The sequence below is a fragment of the Asterias amurensis genome, chromosome 17 (genome assembly GCF_032118995.1).
Source record: "Asterias amurensis chromosome 17, ASM3211899v1".
Lineage (NCBI taxonomy): Eukaryota > Metazoa > Echinodermata > Asteroidea > Forcipulatida > Asteriidae > Asterias > Asterias amurensis.
Genome location: NC_092664.1, coordinates 887,900 through 912,619, shown reverse-complemented (window position 1 = coordinate 912,619; position 24,720 = coordinate 887,900). Strand labels below are relative to the sequence as shown.

Sequence of the window (24,720 nt, the reverse complement as noted above, 5' to 3'; positions counted from 1 at the left end):
ATATTCCGGCGGCTCCGCGGAGTGACCGGTCGGCCATTGTAAGGTCCAGCTTATTAGCTGATCGGCGGAATCGCGGAGGAACGTAGGTGGATAACAATGGTTTTACCTTTGCAGAATAAAAAGCAAAGTGAGGGCGGATGTGTAACTAAAAGCCATTTCCTCCAATGTGTGATTTTTAAGACTTGGTTGGGCCTACATAACCAAAACATGAATGTCAAAAATGGTTTTCTTTCCCGGCTTCGACTGACAAAAGTTCCAGGCTACGTGCAAACTCCGTTTCAAGTGGGTCAGAGTATCCAGGGGACAATTTTAACTGTTCGTTCTTACTTTCCAAGCAGAAAACATTAGTTTTTATATTTATAAAATCCCAAGTCACCGTCACCAACAAACAAGTCTACACACCTGTGCGACTATGTCCATGTCAAAACAACCAGATAGTCTGGTTTGTCCAATGTCTGAGGGGAGGAAGCAACAGTCTCAGAGACACGTGTTTCAATTGGCTGTTGAATTTCCATATAGCGCGTAACGAATGTTTTCATTGGTCGATTTTGCCCTACTGCCAGAGCAGCATGTAATTGTATTCAACATCACGGAAGAAAACGTTAGTCGGCGGCGGCGGTGATTCCTTATTAATTAATTTTTTTTTCTTGCGGAAATCTATATTTTTGTATCAAGCATAAATGTTGCAAATTAGGCTTCGGAAACTGGATCGCAACATGTATTGTTCTGGAGACTTGTTCATGAGACTTGTTGTTATACCAACAATAGTGCCCGGCATGCATAGCTCATTAACTTCGCTGCGCTTCAACGCACACGACCGTTCTTCCGCGGACTGTCCGAGGTCCTTAGCAACGGCGGTATTTGCTGTCGAGTCCGCAGACTCTCCGTGGAGGAACGCCCGGGAGGTTTTGACAAGGCGCCTTAAAGGAACTGGACGCTATTGGTAATTACTCAAAATAGTTGTTGTCATAAAAACTTACTTAGTCACAAGCAAGGGAGAGCTGTTGATAGTACACACATTGCGTGAAACGGCTCCCACCGAAGTAACGTAGTTTTTGAGAAAGAGGCCATGTTTAGGCATCTGAAAGCACACAACTTGTGCAACAAGGTTTTTTTTTCTTTCATTATTGTCTTGCAACTTTGATGACCAATCGAGTCCAAATGTTCACAGGTTTGTTATTTTATGCATATTCGGTGTGCAGTTTGACTCCCATGCATAGAGTATTTTATGTCCACATGTCTATCTCGTTTTGACATTTTTCCCCGGGGAGCTCCATTGCCACATTCAACGCCCAGGGTCTGTTAGTTCCAACTGAGCGAGCACATCTTGCAGTTGACCTTGCCAGCCGAAATGTTGCAGTTTGCTGCCTTCAGGAAAGTAAACAGCCTGTTGGGCTAGAAGAAATTTGCAGAAAGCACGATCAGCACTGTACCCAGCACAACTAAACACTAACACTTTTTTCAGTCGAAAGATAGAACAAATGTCTCCAAAACAACAAAATCTTTGTCTCTGCATTGACGCTATGCAACCCGGTGCTACAAAAAAGCGACTCAAAAAAGAACGGAATACCGTCCTCCACTCCATGCGGAAGTTAACGCCTTCGCACGACTAGACAAGCTCACGACAGTGGTTGAATGCCTCCCTGATGGTGCACAGATGTTCCCTGCAGTGAGACTACTCTACCGCAAACCCTACATCCCTCCTGTGATTCACAACGAACATGGCCACACCGTAAATGACGTAACTGAAACTGATTAATAGTTAATACAGTGTACTTCAGCGACCATTTCTGGAGTGATGTTTCCACGGGTGTATGTCTCATTTTCAAAGAGTGCAGTCCAATGCAAACCCCCGTACAGCCTGCAGAGGTGAAGGAAGCTATGAAGAAACTTTACAATGGTCGTTCCTGTGGCTGCGACTCAATGCTTGGCGAACTGCTCAAATACGCCGCAGACAACTTGGCACAACCAACAGCTGACACCTTTAACCAACCACTGAAGGCACAGCAATTGGTCAAGGCATCCTCATTCTCCATCAGAAACCTAAAGGCCAACTGTCTAGTCTGAGACCTTTCGTCCTGCTGACGGCACTACGAAAGACACTTTCTATGTTAGTCCTCAAACGCATTTACGAGAGGGTGGACGCATTTCTTGCCCCTGGTCAAAGGGGATTTCGATGAGATCGAAACAGCAGATGTTGTCTTTGGCTACCAATGGCTGTGCGCCAAGACCTAACGCTGCAAGAAAAGCGCCAACATTCTTGGGATCGGTATGAGTCGTGCCTTTGATACCATTAGGTTTCTTGATGAGTTTCACATTATTAGACTAGTGCTATCAGAATCATCGTTGGAGCCATGACTACAGAGTGGTGCTTGCGCTTTTTTTTTAAACCACCATTGCGAACCTCTGGGAGACAGCCTTTCTCCAGTGTTGTTTGTGGTACACCATGAAGCGGCTCTTGTGACCTTCGTCAAAAGCTGCAAACACAAAGCAACCGGGACGGTGGTCTTCCTCTGGATGTGGCATTTGCAGATGATGTAAATTTCGTAAGCTACTCATGAGAACTCATCGACAGGGTGGAACAAGTTGCACCAAGGAGTCTGCTCGAATGGTTTCTTATAGTGACAATGACCAAAACTGAGCACACATCGGTTAAACGTCTAGATTGCCGCGAAGAAGAGGAACGGCGCATGACGAAGAAGCTTGGCTCTCTGTTGGGAGACGGCGAGGACGGCGCCCGTCGTAAGCAGTTTAGCTACTGTAGCTTTCCACCAGATGAAGACACTTTGGTTGCGGCGTCACCACATGAGTGAGAGTCTTTGTATCCGCCTCTTTGTGCATTTGTGCTCCCTATATTACTGTACAACATGCGGACCTGGGGCCTTACCCAAAATGGCCACATAGAATCTCCAACAAGGCACTCTACCTTTGCCGCAAAATTGGACCGGTCCACATCAAGGTCCTCAAAGCACGCTGGCAACTCTTTTGACACGTCTTGCAGCTCACTGCCCTCGTATCACTCTACCAGTGGTGCTCGACCGAGAGCTCAAGACAGTAGTCAAGCGTCTACACAGCACAGCTGGGTTGGACTACTACTGTCCGTGGAGGAATGGACAGAGCTGTCTGGAAGAATAGTCGAAACGACAGAAGGGTCATTCCGTGTCAAATCACCCCCCCCCCAAAAGGGCAATTTTAAACCCTACCCTCTTGAAATTTGCTCAAATTTGGTTTATGGAGTAATTTTGGCTCAACAAGCTCAAATTTAAAATTTTAGCTCGATCCTATAAATGGTTTTCGCGCTACGGCATGCTCTTTCTTGTCGATTTCGGTCAAAATGCGTGGCATCGCCAATATTCAAAGACCATAATTCAGTAACCACAGGGTAAAATTGGGTATTTTTGGAAAGGGGATCGCATAAGCAATCGTAATCTGCCAATATATTTCATGTCAGAACATGTTGAGGGTCAATGACCTTTTGACCTTAAATTTGACCTTGTGGATTAGGTGATCTGGAGATGAACTAATTTACCTCCATATGTCTTCTCTACAGTATAAAAAATTCAGAGATATAATACTTTTGGTTTTCTTTCCAGCTCTTCCCAAAGTTGCCATATTGACCAAAAATGTGATATTCCTACATGTATGCTTATACATGTACATGTACATGTAGTACATTACATACCATGCAAGGCGTATGCAAACAGGTAGCACAATCTAGGCCTATATGAGCAGTGAGCACATTTTGAAATTTATAGATATTTTAGGAAGCAATAAGTTAAATATTGAAAATGGCATTCAGTGTGTCTATTACATGTAGATCATAACCATAGTTTAATGTTTTTAATGTGTTCTAGAGTGCCATCTTCTTTCCTGTTGTAAGCGATAAATGGGTGCAAGGTGTCTTGTTTATTTTCACAATGAGAACTTGGGATTTCATCTTGGACAACATATGAAAAGTTCTCAGCAAAATCCCCCTGAACTATGATTTCTTGCAAAGGAGTCATTGATGCTTTTACAGTTTTCATATACAAACTTTGGGCTTTTGCTGTGTTAGCATGGCGGGTCAATTTTTCTATCTGCGTGGATAAGTTCTCAATGAAATCTTCCTTTGATTCTACGATTGTTACCAACGTTGTCCGGTCTGTACTAACCCACTGCTTGTAAGTGATCTCCTCTATAATTTTTAGATCATCACTCTGGCTCAGGTAGTCAATGACCCCCTGACGCCTTTGGCACTCCTTGCATAGACCCATCATGCATGCTTCACTTTCATCTGAACATACATGTACACAGTATCTGAAGAGTTCATGGACATCACATTTCAGACAAGCTTCCACCTTTAGTTTAGGGTTTTGGTGGTACTTGCACACGCACACAGAATGTCCCAGAGGCCCCAGCCAAAACACACCACTTTGGTCGCAGCTTGGCAAATGTTGAAAAACCAACCTTCTTATCTGAAGGCGCTACTGATGCTTTACAGATTCACCGTTTTTGTTTCTGTCACAGTCTCTTTCATGCCAGGACACATTCGACTATTTTCATCTGTTTCATAAAATGCAGAAATATCAGCTTTTAGATCTGGCGACAACGCTTATCCTTTGTTTTTATCACATAGTCCATGAGTACATTTTTTTTTTTTCACAGCTCGACTTTTCTTAACCAAGTAGTTAGTGGCACCAAATTTCTGCATTGTTCTTTCTATTGTGGTAAATGGGGACAAAGTCAATATCTGTACACGGTGAGTGTATGAGTCTGACTTCCTAAATTTCTCCTTAGATTCCTCCATCATTGACCGATACAGTTTTAAATCCTGCAAGTCTGTTTCTCCTTCACAATCCGTGCTGTCCAGTGGAACATCATAAGTTACTTCAATTTTTCTTTTCAGTTTCTTTGTTGCAGAGTGTAACTTTTGTTTTCCTTTAGATTTCCTACTAGATGGGGCTAGACATGCTGTTTTTATTGGCGATTCATCTAGGTTGGCCAATGCATTATTAACATCTATTTCCACAAAAGAAGTGTCCTTTTCAGGTGTACTGCAGCTGCTCACAGTTAGTTTTTTCATGTTTTTTTAAATTTTGATCGCGGTTTATACGCCGACACCTTAACATTTTTTTGTATATTTTGGGGAAGTGCGGTTTATACGCCGCGTGGTTTATAATCTGAAAATTACGGTATATGTATCATCATCTACATTATATTCTCTACTACCACATCATTTGTATCCCTTTTTTGAGTTTTATGAGACACTCACAGTACAGCAAGAGATTTAGTCCTCGGTTTGCGTTGAGTGTCAAATGTATATAGGATTTGAGGCATTGCATGGTGAGGTGTCAATGTATATTTGGTTTGCGGTAACACCATGTGTGAATCTACTTGCCAGGTAGAGTTGTTCTTAGGGAACTGTCTTGCTTTATTCTACTGCCGCGGAGTAGATAATCGGAGGTTCGGGAGACTTCTCAGTTCTGAAAAGAACTGTCCTGCTTTTTAACTATCGACTCCCGTTATTACGAGCTCGCATATTACGAGGTTCCGGTTACTATGAGGTTTTTTGCCGGTCCCGAACTGCCCCATGCGTGTTTCAATGCATTAAAATACTGACTATACGAGCACGGTAGTAGCGAGAACACGGTTATTACGAGGTACTTTGGGCGACCCATTACGAGCAAAACATTGTTAAAAACCCTTTTATAACGAGAACAATTCAAAAACCACAAAGGAAATACCTGTGCAGCCTGTCAAGTCGTTATTTGTGGCTTTTAGGATATACAATAGAGGTGTAAGTGGACGCTACACTAGCAACACTAATCCGAAACCGGGAGTCACGAGTCAGCAAGCAAGATTGTTAATTCCAGACAATGGTGGGATTGGTAGGTTTGCATGGTTCAAACAATGGAGAAATCTTTACAAAAGATACTGATCCACTGAGTTTATAAGCGCATTATGCATTTTCAGAAAAAAATAAACCCGCAACTTACAAGCAAAACTAGTTGCGTGATCAATATTATTGAATGCAAAAGCAAGTTTTTACCTGGTATCCCTCATTGGCAATGAACCATCTAACATGACACAGGTGTTTACCAATGAAAATCAAGATTCTATTTTTTGTTAACTGCTTGCTGCGACTGGGTGTATTGCACGTGCACACAGATGCATGAACAGTATGAAAAAACACGGAACAGCAAGATCTTCCCTGGTATCTCGCGGTAGCAATGAACCATCTATTATTACACTAGTGGTTACCAATGAAAATCCAGCTTTTATTTTATTGACTGCTACGGGCGAAGTTTTTCACAGTGTGTGCAATATGATTGCAGCAGCAAGATTTTCCCTGGTATCTCGTAGTAGCAATGAACCATCCAACATTACACAGGTGGTTACCGATGAAAACCAAGACTCTATTTGTTGCATTGGCATTAAACTGCCGGCGACCAAAGTTTTGCAAGGGAAACCTCCCAAAACAAGAACGCAAGTTAAAATCTCACACATTTTTTCAATCTTGTAAAATGTAAATTGATTTTAAAATTGAATTTAAAACTAAACTAACTTAATTAAAACAGTTTTTTAAGCCTAATTTTGTGCTTGTTTGTGCAGTACATCACACACTCTATGCACACAGTAGTTCATTGCAGCTCCGCCATGCATCTGTGTACACGTGCGGCCATTGATTATTACCGCGATCGGATACAACGAGGTTCGGATAATACGAGGAAAATGGGCCAGTCCGGCGGACCTCGTATTAACGGGAGTCGACTGTACCAGGGCGGATGGTATAGAAATTAGACTGGACTACTACTTTAGCTTATAGGATCGTAATTAACTGTACTGCCGCGGAGTCAGTTCTGAATTGGTCTCAACGTTTCGACTAGCTTGCTCTAGCCATCGTCAGGAGACTGAAGAGGTAAGAGAAGAGTGGGCTGGTTTATAGGGGTTCAGTGGATCCACTGCAGGTCAATCAATGCTCTGATTGGTTCTGTGGTTGGCGGGCTCAGGGCTATTGTTAGGGTTGCCCATTGTGTGAGAAACCCCTCGGGTGTAGTGAGGCGTGTCAGTAGGTTGGGGATTGTTAGAGGAGGAGGGTGGTAGGATAGTATGTCAAATGCTGCTGATGAAATAACCGATATCTTGTGGCACAGTGTCGTGTCTGTGTATTTCGATAGCTTCCCTTATACGCCTTGTATACCAATGTCTCTCAGGTGCTATGATTCGAGCCTGTTCCAATCTATGACATGGTCTAAATCGGTGGAGTGTTTGACAATGGCAGATTTGTCATATTCCCTTCTGCGGCCGTGTGCTTTATGTTCTTTAAGCCTGGTAGTTAGGTCTCTACCGGTCTCGCCAATGTACACTTTACCACAAGTACAAGGAATTCGATAGACCCCTGCCTGACTGCTAGAGTCATGCTTGTCTACATGTATGTGAGTGTGTAGCTTCGTTTCCAACTTGTTGCGAGTTCGGTAGTAGAACTTGATTTCTGCCTCACGGAGGATCCGTTGAATTTTGTGTGAGGTTTGACCAATGTACTGAAGGACCGCAATGGGCATATCTTTGGATTGTGCAGACTGAGAGTTGTGTTTTGAAAGGGACTCTCGTTTGTTTGGTCTATACCCATTCGCTTTTAGCACTGTGTTAAGGTGCTCCAGTTCATTAGGTAAATGTTCCTTATCACAAATAATGTGTGCCCTTTGAAGTAGGGTCCGGTTCACTGAGGCTTTCACAGAAGGAGGATGAAATGACCGAGCGTTGAGGTAGCGGTCTGTATGGGTGGGTTTTCTGTACACGGAGTGTGCTAGAGAACCATCAGTCCTCTTGGAAATGAGTACATCAAGGAAAGGTAATGAATCGGATGTCTCGGTTTCCATGGATGTCAAATGGAATGCAGCACTTTCTCCTCATTGTTGAAAACTTAGTCAGCAGTTCTTGTTCACGATAACACCATATAAAAGGCAATGAAAAAGAACAAATGTAAAGAGTCAGAGATAATGTCTTTAAAAAGAAATGTTTTGAGGTGGGTTTTAAAATTATCAAAGTTGGTGATAATCCTCAAATGAACGGGTAAATTATTCCAAAGGGTGGGAGCATAAATAGAAAAAGCCCGATCCCCATAAGATTTGCTAGGCCTTGGGCCAACTAAGGAAAAATTAAGTTTGACACCAACACAACTTCTAGTTTGAATATGAGGAACGTAAATTGAAATTAATTCTGACAGATAGCGAGGGGCCGATTTACCATGATGAATAAGTTTAAAAATAACTCAGACGATTTTATACTCATCACGAACTTTGACTGGAAGCCAGTGTAATTCAAAAAGAACTGGTGTTATATCTGAATGACAATCAAACCGTTTCCTAATGACAAGACAGGCTGTATGCAGCTTTTGAATATGTTGTAATTTCTGAAATTGATAATTGTATAAACCAAAGTATAAGCTATTGAAATAATCTAACCGGGATGTAACAAAGGCATGTATAAGTTTTTCAGTACTAGATTGGTCCAAATATTTCCTTAATCTACCAATCCGCCAGAGGGAGTGAGATGCAACCCTACACACATTAGATATATGAGCATTCATGGTGCCACTCGAGTCAAGTACCACCCCTAGATCACGAACCGTATCAGAGGCCATAATACGGACATCACCGATTCGCACATCTGTCTTCACGTCCCGCAAACTGGAATCTTTGAAGCGTGAAGAAAACCACAAGATTTTAGTCTTGCTATTGTTTAAGGCAAGCTTATTTGTTCGCATCCAGCAACGAATTTCGTCAACGCAGGACTCAATTTGAGTCACACAAGAAAAATTAGAACGAGAGCCACAAGAAATGTAAAGCTGACAATCATCAGCATAAATTACACAATTGAGACCATTGCGGGTGATAATGTCCTCGAGTGGATCCATGTCCTCGAGTGGATCCATGTAAGGAGAAAACAAAACCAGTCCCAGAACAGAACCTTGTGGCACTCCAAATTGGAGAGTCTGCCGCCTTGACAACAATAACCCTATTGACACCCTTTGTGTTCTACCACGCAGAAAAGAATTCAGCTAGTCATAGGCTTTGCTCCTAATTCCGAAGCGGTCATGTAATCTCTTTGCAAGAATGTCTGCTATTGATAACCGAGGACTTTACAAAAGGGATCTGGGGAAAAGTCACACCGGGGATGATTAACAAAACTATCAGTTCTGTTGTCAGAGATGACAACACATATGCTACAGTGTAGGTCCTCTTGTGAAATCCTGCATGAGGCTTTTCTATAAAAAAACTTTATTCCGTGGCTGAAAACTTGAACGACAGCAATTTGTGCTCCATTTTTAATGGAGTTTCAGTTCTCTCAGATAAACAGCGGGAGAGTTTGGAAGGTCCTTTGTCATACGGTGAACTCCTAAATGGCCTAAAGGGGAGCAAAAATAACAAATCTCCAGGTTCGGATGGTTTCAGCTTCGAATTTTATAAGTTTTTCTTTTCTGATATTGCATGGTACCTTTTGCGTTCTTTAAATTATGCATACTACTCAGGGTAGAACAAATAGTTTTCTAAGTGGCCGCTGTATTAGAGAAAATAATAGGCTGATGTATGACTTGCTTAATTTTACAGAAAACAATAATATTCCCGGTATGTTTTTGTTATTTGATTTTGAGAAAGCCTTTTATTAAGTTTCACACAGTTTCGTTTTGAAGGTTCTTGAACAATTTAATTTCGGCCCTGCAATTAAGAAATGGTTTAGAGTTTTTTTAGAGTGGGGCGAAGGCTTCAGTTCTGGTGAGTGATTTTCTTTCCGAATCTTTTAAGATTGAAAGAGGTTGTAGACAGGGTGATGGTTTTGAGCCCCTACCTATTCCTTTTATGTGCAGAAGTGTTTGGAATGTTGATCCGAAAATACAAAGTGCTTAAAGGCATAATGGCTAACTTAACTTAACTTAACTTAAATGCATTTATAAAGCGCTTTAACACTGTTTCAAAGCGCTGTACAGTTAAGAAAAACATTAAAATGCAGGATTAAAAAACATCAATAAAATAGCAATATGGTTTAAAATACACAACAGTTAAAAAAGTAGCAAGAAATTAGTAAAAACATTGCAATACAAACAATCATATCACACAGAATAAAATACAAAATAATAAGCATCAGGCGGACCCAGAGTAAATCAACCCCATTTCTGATAAAAAACAGTAGACAAAATTGAAAAAAGGTAGCGGTTGTGAATTCAGACTTTCCCAGTATGCCGATGACACAGTTCTTTTTTAGATGGCTCAGAAGGCTCCTTTCAAAAGTCCTTTGAAATACTTGCGGCCTTTGCTAGAATGTCGGGCTTAAAAGTCAACATTGACAAAACAAATGCGGTTTGGATTGGTAGCAACAAAGGGCGTAAGAAAGGGATTTGTGAGCACATCAAAGTCAACTGGGTTTTGGCTGAAAACTCTTTCAGAGCCCTTGGTATAGACTTTAACACTAAGAATGGTGAATTTGAATTACACTATTGGTCATTTCTTCTATTAAGAGTTTAATTGAGCAGTGGTCTAAACATAACCTTACGGTGCTGGGGAGAGTTACTGTAACCTAGTCGCTCCTTTTATCTAAGCTTACTTTTCTTATTTTAACTCTCCCCAACCCGCCTGGCAATGTTATCAAAGAATTGGACTGTATCTTTTATAACTTTACACTGTGGAGAAGGAATGACCGTGTGTCCAGGAACCAGATGATTCAAAGCTATAGTCATGAAGGAGTTAAAATGATTGACATGCATTGGTATATAAAAGCCCTTAAGGTCACCTGGATCCGCAGATTTCTAAACTCAGATCACTTGGGTTGGGTCACTCTATTTTCAGAGATTTCAAATATTTATTATTCTTTAGCATTCGAGGGAGGCCACCAGGCATTGTTGGGGCTGCCAATCAAAACCATTTTTGGATTGATGTTCTTAATGCTTGGTGCAGCTTTGTTAAATGTCATGTACCTGGCAGTCAAATTGACGTTTTGAAAAATGTGTTATGGCATAGTCAGAATATTATGGTCGGTAACAAAAAGGGTGTGACATTTTTGACTCGTAAGGTGTGGCTCTTTCTCTTTTGGCCTTTCAAAGGAAATTCAGGGTCAGAACAATTTTTTTTAGAGTACGGGGGCGTGGTTATTGCAATTAAACATTCCTTCCGTAATGTACTGAATAGAGAAACTTCAGAAATTGCTCGCCCTTTTTTACCGTTTCATTTTGAGACTTTGTTGATGGACAAAAAGGGCTCCACCCCTCTGTACAGTGTTTTCACTTCCAGCAAAAAAGTTGTGCACAAGTTTATTATGACAAATGGGAAGACAAAATTTGTGTGATTTTCCGACTCCAAAATGGCACATTTCAATTCTGTGGTTTACCCTTTAATTGTACATGTGACACTAAGCTACGTTGATTCCAGTTTAGATTGGTGCATAGAATTCTGGGTGTAAATTCCTTTCTTTCTAAAATTGGTCGGAAGGATTCTAATCTGTGTACCTTTTGTAAATTGGAAGAAGAGACACTAGTCCACTTATTTTGTACTTGTAAGGTGACTCTGTATATTTGGCGCCAGATAAAACACTGGTCGACTAATTCTCTGACCTTTGATATTAATGTCCTTAGTAGAAAATAGTCTGTTCTTTATTTAGTTCTCTTTGCTGTTTTCATATATATTTCATGAAGATGAATGACAGAAAGCCCACGTTTATTCTAATAAAAAAAATAATAAATCATTATTTTGGTATGGAAAAACTGATCTTTGTTAAAGGGACACACCGGCTCACCGTTTATGCAATTTAGGGCTGTAGAATCATAAATAATGTTTTTATTGATGGTTGCTGTAAAAAAAAATCATCAAAATGTCACGTTATTAGCGATAAATGATTAAAAAAAACAAAAGCGGCAAAAGGCCAGCGTGTCGTGTTTCCAGCCGTTGCAACTGTCAAATCTTCGTGACATTGTCGCACAATGTTGTAAGTAGACTGGTGCTTTGTTTATATAGCAACGTTTTACTACGACGCAGCATAAGGATCCAGTCTATCCATAAATTATAAACAACCAGCATCATGAGGGATTCAAAAACGTCTTTGAGAGAATGTATTTTGAAACGTAAGCGTAGCTGCAAATCTTGAAACAGAAGCCTAGCTTGACTCGGGATTGAAAGCGTAATTTTTGATTTTAGCGTAACAAACCTAAAAGATGTATGTGGATTGTATAAGCGTAGCTGAGTAGCTGCGTAGCTTGGAACGTAGCCATATCTTTTGGAAAGTAAGCATATCTTGGAACGTAAGCGTAGCTGGGTATCTTGGAACGTAAAGGTAGCTGCGTATGGAACGTAAGCGTAACTTGACTCAGGATTGAAAGCGTACCTTTTGTAATTATAGCGTAACTTGAGAAGGAACGTAGGCAAAAACTTGGAATGTAAGCGTAGCTTGGAACGTCATATCTTGGATTGAAAGCGTACCTTTTGTTATTATAGCATAACTTGAAGAAACGTAAGAGTATCTTGTAATATAAGCATAGCTGAGAAGCTGTGTAGCTTGGTAACCTTATGTTTTGGAATGTAAGCATATCTTGGAACAAAAGAGTATCTTGTAATATAAGCATAGCTGAGAAGCTGTGTAGCTTGGTAACCTTATGTTTTGGAACGTAAGCATATCTTGGAACGTAAGGCACCTTGTCAAAACTATCCCCGGGAATATTCAGGGATGTCTGTCCCGGTCGTGGTTTTCAGGCGGGATGAATTGTTATTTAGTTTCTCTCCCGGTCGGCTGTCTCCCGGTGGTGGGCCACTCTGTCCTGGTCTTTGTTTATACTCCCCTGCTGAGCTTTCTGCGGTTTGGCGCTGATAAGATCTCACACCCTCCAGGGCTTTTCAGCAGCACAGGGCTTGAAATCTATCAACTGTGATTTTTAAATAACCTTTGCCAAAACAATAATGTTCCAAACATCAATCTGTGCTGCTAGTTTTTGGTATGCTAGGATGGTGTTTAAATAACTTGTATTACAATTGATCCCTTATTGTGAAAAAACCATCATGAATAAAGTTGTTTGATTAGGCATCATCGTGGCACAACATTTTTACTCACGTGAAGGTTTTTTTTTACCCATCATGGAAGAAGACTGCATGGAAAACCTTTGTTAGGACAACCCACCTCCATGGAACAACATATGAACTACACGTTGATTGTTTTTGAACCTATGATATTTAGTTTGAGAGGGAGGGTTACGTACTACGATCGTCGCAAAAGTTGTGCAGCATTAATAGCAGGACTCAATAGTGTAGCGATATTCCTTCACACGATTAAAACAATAGGTCAAAGTTCTTGCATTTATCCAGTTCATATATGCCAAAAAGCAACAGTTTTAATGATTTTTTAATATAATAAACAACTGTTTGTTCTTACTTTGCAAGTAGAAAACATAAGAGTTTAGTTATAAAATCCCAAGTCACCGTCCATGCTCAGAGTAAAAACAGGGAGTGTGACAACTTTACACGTGTGTGACAACTTTACATGTACATGTATGTCACCATGCAGTTCGTCCACACCAGTTGTGTACATACATGTAGGCCTACAATGCGTATGTGTGTCTGTGTGGGAGAAGCCACAGTCCCAGAGACGAGTGTTTCCATAGGCTGTTGAATGTCCACATAGCGCATAAGAATTGTTTTCATTGGTCGATTTTGCCCTACTGCCAGAGCGGTGTAAACAAGTATATGAAATCGCAGAAGAAAGCGTTAGTCGTCGCCGGTGATTTTTTATTAATTTAGCGTCGTTTTTCTTGCGGGAAAATATAATCAGTCCCTGCATGGAATACACTAGAGTTGCTTTTGAAAAATACTAGTATTGCAGACCGGTCTGAAATAGTTGCATGCTCATTGGAAGCTTAACTTTTCGATTTATATGTTTATAATAGAGAAGCATTTAATAGTATTAAAAAAATGTTTGAAGTTGCTTTCATTCAACACTGTTAAATGATCGATAGGGCGTCTAAATCATTGAAAGGTGGCGGGGTGTGGGGAGGTTGCGTTCGTTTTTTAGGGGCGGCTGACTTTTTAAAATAAACGTGAAAGAAACCACAGTAGAATCAAGTACAATGGATATAAAAAGGTACAGTACCACAAAAAAAAATGTAATGTTGTTTGAAGTACTGTCAGGTAAAAATATGTGAGACTATTACTTATGTGGGAATTTGTTTTGTTAAATGGTTAGAAATGTGAACTGTGTCCGAAGTGTGTAGGATTTTAAACAAAACAAAAACGCTGCAAATAAAACTCAAAGTTAAATCCAAGTTAGTTAATGTTTACACGTAACAAATCAGTAACAAAAAAGTACAAAACAAACCAACTCTGCAAATTATGAAAGTGTTTTCATCACGCATATAGTTCTTATACAATGTTTTGAGAGAATTGTTTTCATTATGTCAACCAGGATTTACCAAAATGCTAAATGATAACTGCATAAAAACTAGTGTACTTGTGTAGATCCCAGTTCATATCCCAGTGTTGGCTTTATCTGGTTGAGAAAACCACAAGCAGGTGACCTCCCTCAGTGGTGACCGCAAACAAGGCTTCCAGTAGATAACGATCTGAGTGCTTGGGGCTAATCTTAAAGAATGTAAACATACAGCTCAGCTGTCAGTGAAGTGTCCCGGAATAATCCCGTTATGAATTTGAAAGCTATACTAATTGGACCGAGAGGAAAAACGTCCCCGGGTTAGAATATCCCTGTGTTTTCCCGGGGATAGTTTTGACAAGGTGCCTAAGCGTAGCTGAGTATCTTGGAACGTAAATGTAGCTGCGTATGGAACGTATGCGTAACTTGACGCAGGATTAAAAGCGTACCTTTTGTAATTATAGCGTAACTTGAGAAGGAACGTAAGCAAAAACTGAAGCGTAGCTTGGAACATCATATCTTGGAAGGTAAGCGTAGCTGGATATCTTGGAATGTAAATGTAGCTGCATATGGAACGTAAGGGTAGCTTGACTCGGCTTGAAAACGTACCTTTTGATATTATAGCGTAACTTGAGGGAACGTAAGCGTAGCTAAGTAGCTGCGTAGCTTGGAACATGACCAAATAATACCTCATTAATCTCAAAATAACACTTCATTCACAGAATAAAAAAATATTTTTTGACAAAATTGTGCTTTGAGAGAATTTTTTTTAATCATTTTTTTTCAACCTTTTATACAATCTTTTTCAATCTTTTTTTATTGTTACCTGAAAACTCCTAGCAAAAAGAAATTAGGAGCCATGAAACAAAACAGCATAGTATTGTAACGTTGCGATCATAAGAAATAGTGGATTCAACACGAGGTGTACCGACTGACAAACCCACGATGACAAACATTTACTCCCAGCCCCTCCCAAGCTCACGGCGAGACCCGCAAGCTGGGAGTTCATAGCGCCCGGGATTACACCTCCAGCCCCCCGCGAGACCCTGCATGTGCGATACGTGGTATGCCCCTAGGCTTACGTTCCAATTGCTTCACGCCGTGGGCCATAGAACAAGCTTCCGTTACACGGACTCTTTGAATGCGAATCTTAAGTTAGATATTTCACCATTTTACATTTTGTAGCGATATTTTGAACACATGATCTTTTTCGATAATTACTCGTTAATAATTTTGTGAAAAAAAAAGATTTAAATTTGGTTTGGTAAGTCACTTTTTGACGGCTGGAAGTAAAACTAGCCCGGAAGGTCACGTGATTGTTTGTACCACTTTTTGGTTGGAACAATCACGCGACATAAGTTTTTGTTTTAAAATGCTCAAAAACGGCAAAATTTGATGATTTTTTTAAAGGACTGTTCTTCTTCATTCCTGGTAGACCGTTGAATTCATTTCTTAGTCTATTTTGTAGCCCAAATAGCCCAATTCGGCCAGTGTGTCCCTTTAAGAATAACAACTTAGACACATTTAATCCAAATGGGAGGCTTTTGTATTGCTATGTACTAACTAAATGCCAAGCATAATCATCAAACTTCCTGTTTATTGCCATTTGCCAATTTGATTTTCGTATCGTTCTATAAGTAGTTGGTTTTACCAGTAGTTTGTGTAGCTTTGTACATTTAAGAAACTTGGAAAAAATTCCCCTCTAGATAAAATAACCAAACTTGGTTTGTGGATTGGTCTTTGTTTGTGGATGGGTCTTGGGATCTCCAAGAAACCTATTGCTTTTGGACCCTAGGCCAAACTGTAAGGTCATTACGACTAAAACACAAGAAATGTTGTCTGAGCAATACCTCGAGAAGTACTTGTCATATCAACTCCAAACCTGGTTTGTGGATTGGTTTTTATTTGTGGGTGGGTCTTGGGATCCTCAAGAAGCCTATTGCTTTTTAACCCTAGGCCAAATGTCAAGGTTATTATGGCTAAAACAAAAGAATTGTTGCTACATGTAGTTTAATCAATAAATTTATTTTTCATGTCGACAATAACAATTTAAACATGTATGGAAAACAAAAATCTATGAATATAATAATGAAGGACGGATGCAATGAAAATACAATACAATACAATACAATGGGTTTTTATATAGCGCCATTTCATTTAGACCACAGCGCTTTAGACAAACAGTAGCAATGCAGATAATACAACAAATGAACAATAAAGCAAAAACAGACACTAAGGAAAAAGATGTTTTTTAAGTGCTTTCTTGAAAATAGGCAGTGAAATTGAGGTGCGTATTGTGATGGGAAGATGGTTCCACAGTCCTGGAGCGGCTAAGGAAAATGATTTATATGCAGAGAGATTTGCTGCTTGGTTTATTTTCAGCAAGAATAGAATTTGAAGATAATAACTATTGAAATTAACGTAATAGTCAACATGCAGGGAAAAAGTTTAAGCATAATGCTTTTGTATATTTCCCTGAGACAGACAGGGACTTGGACGACAAGTTGTGGTGTGTATGATTGTTTTCACCCATTTGTCTTTCCAACCTACATGGCAGAGTATCCTCAGCCCAACATTGCACAACACTGGCTCAGATTGTTTGTGGATAAAAGCCAACACTGTTCTACGTGTCAAAAGTCAAGAAATGGACTGGCTTGCAGGGCATTTGTGTTTTTAAACATGACTTTTCTTGTGTTCTTTGGGAAGATCTTACCCGCTAATTTCTGCCCTTGATTAATTTTGTTGTTGTCAACCACCATTTTTATGGGTTCGTAATTTGAGGATTGGTTGTATAAAAAACTCCTTGTGCAATAAAATGTTCGTCTTTTATCGATCAGTCAGCAACGCACATTGGGAAATAGGGTCCAACTACTTATCGCCTGGTGCCATCAACTCGTCGTCAACTCCACAAAAGAGGCATAAAACTATGAAGTATTAGCTTAAATGATTTTGGGTTGAACAAAGAAAAATTGACTAGAGCTGGATTTGAACCAACGAACTCCGGTTTAACGTGCCGGCGCCCTACCAACTGAGTTTTCTAGCCCTATGTTGACGGTCTCCCTATTTAGTCAATATCTATGTTGGGGGGGGGGTGCCTGTCAGAAGCCATTCAACCGCAAACTGCCGTGTAGCCAGGGATCACACCCAGGTAACGATACAACCTGGGAAGCGGCAGACAGGGGATCACCTTAAGGGGATGCGACTTTTTATATCAGATATCAAATAATAAACTACAAGGGAAACTGACTGGGTACATTTTATAAATGATTTTGGGTTGAACAAAGAAAAATTGACTAGAGCGGGATTTGAACCAACGACCTCCGGTTTAACGCGCCCGATCTATACAGGCACCTGGGAGTTTTTCTTACACAAACAGACATGTTACTTGCATTAAAGATTAGAGATTACACTTTATTGATTCACACAGCTAGCCATCAGGACCCAATTTCATAAAGTTGCTTAAGCAAAACATATTGCAAAACAAATTTCTGCTCAGCATGATTTCAGTCACAAATGGTGGACATCGTGTTTTAGCTGGTAACCTAAATTTGGTAAGGTCGATCGTTTATGCTGAGCTACTTTTTTATGGATGGAAATTTGTATCCAGGATAAAAAATAATGTTTGGTTTTACTCACATCCAATTTGTATACCTGTTATTTTTTTTTACAGAGCTTGGGTAAGTAATAATAATAATAATAATATGGATTTATAATGCGCACTTCTACAGAAAACCGATCAACGCCTACACAAAACGAAAACATTATACAATAGAAAATCGAGAATAAACATAACTTAACTTAAACCCAATGAAAGTCTAGGTGAACAAGTGTGTTTTTAGTTCCCTCTTGAAGTTGTTGAGTGATGTTGTTTTGCGAAGTTAAGACAGGGAGCTTATTCCATAGGGCAGGAGCAGCTTTGGCGAAAGCACGGTCTCCGTAACGAATTGTTCTACATGTAGACCTTGGCTCTACCAGCAAGTGAGATCCATCAGACCGTAGAGCACTACTGCTGTGCTTAGTTGAGATTAGTTCACAAAGATACTGTGGGGCTTGTCCATGCAGAACTTTGAACACAACGGGGAGCCAATGTACATGTAGGCGTCTCAGGACAGGCAAAATGTGGTTGTATTTTCTGGCTTGGACAACGACTCGAGCGGCATTATTATGTACATGTTGCAGACGAGAAGTAGATGTAGCTGGAAGCCCAACCAAGAGCGAGTTGCAACAGTCCAAGCGGGAGGAGCCCAGAGCCTGGATGACTTTCTCAGCTGTATCCAGAGACAAGTATTTGCGAATTTTGGCTATGTTACGAAGATGAAAGTTAGCGCTTTTGCACACGCTTGAGATGTGTGCTTGCTTACACACATCCGTGTATTATAGAAAAAACCAAAAATTAATAGGGTAATAAAAGTGTAGTGACGAGTTCTTTAAAGGCCGTTTAAAACAGCTGCAGGGTCGTTGCTGTGTGATAAAGGCCCGAGCCGAAGGCAAGCTTTTAAATGGTCGCTACTCTTTTATTTCCATCATAAATGCCCTTTTGGTTAAAAGGCGTAATAGGGTAAGACACTCTGTAAAATTTATCCGTTTCTGACGTGCTTGAGCTCTGTATGTATAACGTCCATGTGTTGCATTGTTATGACTGAGTCGCCCAGTTTCCAGATCCTTTAGTGCGCGTTGTAGTCGTGATGGACGACGTGCTCGTTTTCTTACACACAGCTCAGCCAACACACCGACAGCGTCCGCATCGCCCGTAACAAGAAACATTTGTACCAAGAGTAGCGCGGAGTATCCGCTCACAACTGGTCATAAATACTGGTCATTATCAAAGGTTTATACACCCCCACAAGATGCGCTCTCCACCAACAGGAATAGTGAAACTGTCTGAGGTATTTATTAATACTTTTTATGCTTGCTGTTAGCAGCTCAATGACATTTGGCCCTGAAGGTTTACTAGGGTTTACTGTTTATAAGAAACAGGAATTTCTGAGTGTAACGTCGGTTGATTGAAAACGATGTTTATTTCTGAGTTCTTTCTTTATTCATTCAACTTCTCCAACATACAATTGTCTTATTCTTTGCCATGCACCATTCAACTGCCTTGCACGTCAACTAGGGTCAAAAACACAGAAAACAAATAAACAATATTTGTCTAACAACTTCAAAACACCTTTAACAACAACAAATCTGGGAAAAACTTGGAATTTCCTAAACTGGCCACGAAATGGCTCTGTAACCTACAGCTCAACTAAAGTTATAAAAAACAGGCCCTACTATTTACCAAGCACACCTGACATGAAAATAACTACTAACAATTAACCCATTACAGGAAACCCTCCCCAAAACTTAGGAATAAACTGGGAAGAGAACCCATAAAAAGTCCCGAGTCCACCTAGCCTAACGTACCCAAAATGCTCCCGTAATAGCATGACAGTGACCTAGATTACACAAAAGTACGAATCTATCCCAAATAAACATACCCCATTTAACCCCAACAATGATAAATTAGCAATGCCTAAAATGTCCTCTTACCGCTGGTTTGGGATCCAGGGTCCTCCAAGACTAAACAGAAATGATAATTTTCTACTCCAAAAACTGACTTGTTGCGATTGTCTAGATCTATGATCCCGAGTGGCGTTGCTTTGCATAGCGCCCTCAATTGTCCAAATTATTAAACTAATCCAACTCGCAACACTGAGGATATTTTGTATTGCAAAGGTTTTCTTTATAGTGACGGAGGGACAGTTACCGGTAAAATATTTAATATTTTAAATGATACTTGGCAGGCCAGCAAAGTATTTTGGACTAGAGCAATCGAGTTTCAATTGAGGACCATATTGTAGCCATGTGTGCTTTATGACTGCACATCTCACTGGAGCAATGTCAAACAACTTTCTCATGACTCTCGGCCAATCGGGAAGATGTTTTAATATTTCATATCTCAAACCATTTCCAACAGCCCTTTCAATGTACATGTACATGCCTAACTGTAAACAGGGCTACAATTTTATGCTGGAGCAGAGGCCCGAGGCCAGTGATTTTAGCATCCGACCAGTAAACTCATGACTGGGAAAGCCAACGGTCTTGTGTTTTTTAATTCAATAATAAAACCACTGTGTAATATCTATAACCAAAACCAAGTAATGTCAAAATACTGACTTTTAATTTGATAAACACCTTTCAATTCTAGTACCCATAAAGACAAATGAGATCAATATTCTCTTAAAGGCCTACAGTGCTCGACTTGATGCTTCAAATAAAATCAGAACAAGCATTTTGAGCAACAAGCCCTGTGGATATTCCCCAAAATGAGAGCCCTTTTTAAATCCATGTCACTGGTGTGCAATGACACTAGACTTGCGCAACAGTCTTCCTTCAAATTACATTACTACCTGCATTTAAATGAGTGTTTTTCAGCAATTCTAAATTATCTTGCTTTACCTTGAATGATGTAATTTTCATGATGTTGTATTTTGTTGTTTCAGGTGATCCATTCCTTTATCATTCCTACTTTATAGCTGTCTGCATCCCTTATCAGAGGTTTCTATCTCCCCTGGACCTAATCACCTACGGACGCCTTGCTACTAACGTCAAGAAAACAGTCATAATATGTTCAATTAATGGCGATGATGATGCTGTCTACACATCACTACAATGGACTGGACTCAGCTGAAACTCTCGCTTTGTTGACACAACCAAAGTATACCATTTAACTGATCCAAAATTTGACTTTATGTTTTACAAAATTTACAATGAAATTTTTTGTGTTTGTCCATTCAACTTATTATTAACACACACACATACTGAACAGATAACTATTTTAGAGGCAACTGTTAAAATTGTGTAAAAGTGAGAGTTATACTTTAAAAACTGTGTAAAAAATGATTAGATTTCAGTAAGTAGGTTCATCAATATGTACAATTAATTACGAAAATTTATTAAAGTTGTCTGGATCACATGCAGTAATTGAGTAATTCCCAATAGTGTCCAATGCCTTTAAACCATCTCAGCTCCCTGGGAGTACATGTATACAGCCTGTGCTGTCAAATATGTAGCGCACTAAGCTAAATAAATCACAGGAACCATCTCTGCCCACATAGGTACCCTTTTACCCCTGGGTGGAGAGAAGCAATTATAGTAAAATGTCTTGCTCAGGGACACAAGTGTCACGACCAGGATTGGAACCCACACTCTGCTGAACAGAAGCACCAGAGCTTGAGTTTGGTGCTCTTATCCACTCGGCCACGACACCCCACATACTGTATATTTATGTTAACCTAAAAGGTTTTGTAAAGAACTAGGTACTCCAATATACATTATGCTGTACTGGAGGGTATTTTTTTAACCATGTTACGAAGGAAGTAACACATAAAATTGGCAACATTGTAACTAGCTTTAGGATCCGTGTTCATGGTCCAATTTCATAAAGCCTGCAAGCACAAAAACTGGCTAAGCACAGAAAAGTATTGCTTAATAGATATAGGTTACCAGCCAAAACTATACTAAGTTTAGATTAATGAGACTGGTGCCCCAATAAATATTTGCTTAGCAAAGAAATTTGTCAAGCATTATTTTCTGCTAATCAGCTTTATGAAATTGGACCCTGGTCATAGTAGGTTGTTGGTTTCAATAACCAATCAGATTAGAGGAATCTATACTGGTATATATGAGGTCTATAACAATGAATGCTTACTGTACAGTACCCCCTAAGTGCAGTTCAAGTATTTGTTTCTGTCATTTGTCTAGCACAGCAACTGTAAACAGATGAGCTGCTATGTATTGTTAGGAATTGAATAAGGGAATACAAGGGTAGCAACGAAATTCTTAAACGGCCGTTTGAAACCGGCAGGGTCGTTGTCGTGTGATAAAGGCCCGAGGCGAAGGTCGCACAGCCACGACCCTGCAAGGTTTTAAACGGCTGTTTAAGAACAAGGCACTAATCTTTTATTTCCATTCATAAATACCTTTTGGGTTAAAGGCAGTGGACACTATTGGTAATTACTCAAAATAATTATTAGCATAAAATCTTTCTTGGTGACGAGTAATGGGGAGAGGTTGATGGTATAAAACATTGTGAGAAACGGCTCCCTCTGAAGTGCCATAGTTTTCGAGAAAGAAGTAATTTTCCACGAATTTGATTTCGAGACCCCAGATTTAGAACTTGAGGTCTCGAAATCAAGCATCTAAACGCACACAACTTTGTGTGACAAGGGTATTTTTTTCTTTCATTATTATCTCGCTAGTTGGATGACCGATTGAGCTCAAATTTTCACAGGTTTGATACTTTATGCATACACCGTATGTGGAGATACACCAACTGCCAACTGTGGAGGCTAGTCTTTGACAATTACCAATAGTGTCCACTGCCTTTAAAAGGCGTAATAAAGTAAAACTTATCCGTTTTCCGACGTCTTAGAGCTCTCTACGTGGGTTGCATTTTTATGACTGAGACAGTTTTTGGATATGCATCGTGGCGAAGTTAGTCTTGGTGCAAGACGTTTCATGTTTTCCTTTCACACAAAGCGCAGCCAACTCAACAGCGCCTGCATCACCTGTAACAAGAAACGTGTTGCACCAAGACTAGCGCGTAGTATTCGAAAACAACCGGTTAAAAACAGAGCTCCAGCTGGTTATTGTCAACCTTTTAAACACCCCCACATGGTGCGCTCTCTACCGATAGGATTAGCGAAACTGTTTGAGGTATTTATGAATGCATTTTTAAAGTCGCTAAAATTGAAGTTATAGACTTACTTGTGACACCAGGAGAATCTTGTCAAAGTAATTGAACATTGAATATGGTATAGTTACATTAAAAAATGTTATGTACCCTTATAAAGCATTAACAGTTTTAAAAAGATTACACAGACCTGTAAACACATTATCATGGTGTATATTGCCAATTTGAACACAAAGCATTGATATACAATCCACAAAGTGGGCCAATAAGGTACGTTAACAATTCAAATCAACTGGGCCCAATTTCATGGCTCTGCTTATCGCTGAATTCTGCGATTACTATCACCATGTTTCTGCATGCACGGCAAGCACCAAAGTTCTGCACAAAAAATATTCGTGGAATGTTTTAAACAGTACTCAATACAAGTAAAACAATCAAGGTCGCCTAGTTAGTAAGGGCAAGGCATCGTCTCCTGGAGGGCACTAAGAATTCCCAAGACGTACAGAGCACGCTGCCGCCTTATCATTATCACAGTCCTGTAGGAGTATGTTTGTTTGTACCAGCTCAACTCAAGAATACTGTACAATGTTTAGATCGCCCAACTATAGTTGGAACTTTGACTTGGTCACTGGAATTATGACAGTGACATTGATTGAGATGTAAATGTAGATAACCACAATAAGTTGGGCTTCTAAAAAAATATTTTTGATCTGCTCAAGTTTCTCTTTGCTTGCATTTTTTGCTCATAAAAGGTTATAGGGTCATTCCGTGTCAAATCAACCAGTTTTCAGAAAAGTTCCCAGGTGACCCTCTCAGATTTTGATGAAATTTTATCAGATTGGATGTGGCTCAAATAAACACATACAAAAAAGCTAAGTCATACTTCATGTCGTTTTCGAGATATGACCCATTGAAATTTGGTCGAGGCGGCCATTTTGTGCACACGGGAGACTTAAAAAGTGATTTTTGTGATGATTTCCGACTTTGAAAGCTCATAATTTAGTTATTGTACCAGGTAGAGAGCTCAAATTTGGTATTCCATCTTACTTCTTGCCAAATTTCATGAATCTGCACTCAATTTAAATGTATCTCCTTTAATTGTCTACTTATGGTCACCTGAAGTAGGCACTTTAATCAGCCAAAATTGTTTTTTGTGATAATTGGGGTCACCCTGTGCCCACATGAGGGGTCAAATGAATCCTATATTCCCTAGTTATTATCTATGGGTGCATGTCTTTACCCATAAGCAATCATAAGCTCACCAATGCATTCATTCAGAAATAGCATGGGCCCAAAGTTGGTTCCAGCCAGAAAAAGGTCAAAAAGACACCGTCTGTCTTGACCCCGCGATCAATTAAAACATTATTTGAAATTGACACCAGTTAAACATATGTATTATATCTACTTTACACCAAATTTCAGCGTTGGCACTCAACTCCTTCATGGTGTGGTGGCAATTTGAATATTATATGTTTTTGGCACATTTTAATGTAATATCATTCAGTATACAATGTACATGTGTACATTCATGTACATGTACAATACATGGTATGTTTGAAGCTTGTGGAACTGATTTTTCTGGCTAGCAAAAAGTATCATCACTGCATTGGCATTTGTGGTTTCTGCGTGATACACAAGTACTATTTTGTTTGAGAAAGTAGTGTTTG

At 39.8% G+C, this 24,720-nt stretch overlaps 1 protein-coding gene and 1 pseudogene across 1 annotated transcript in view; one reads left to right on the top strand and one right to left on the bottom strand.

The window, feature by feature from the left end:
* Nucleotides 1-24,467, top strand: part of LOC139950052 (uncharacterized) — an 89,781-nt gene extending 65,314 nt beyond the window's left edge. The window contains exon 7 of the mRNA XM_071948682.1: nucleotides 20,862-24,467. Within this exon, the coding sequence (XP_071804783.1) occupies nucleotides 20,862-21,049 (188 nt within the window). The 3' untranslated portion in view covers nucleotides 21,050-24,467. The remainder of the gene's footprint in view (nucleotides 1-20,861) is intronic.
* Nucleotides 6,949-7,859, bottom strand: LOC139950188 (uncharacterized; annotated as a pseudogene).
* Nucleotides 24,468-24,720: the final 253 nt, after the last annotated feature.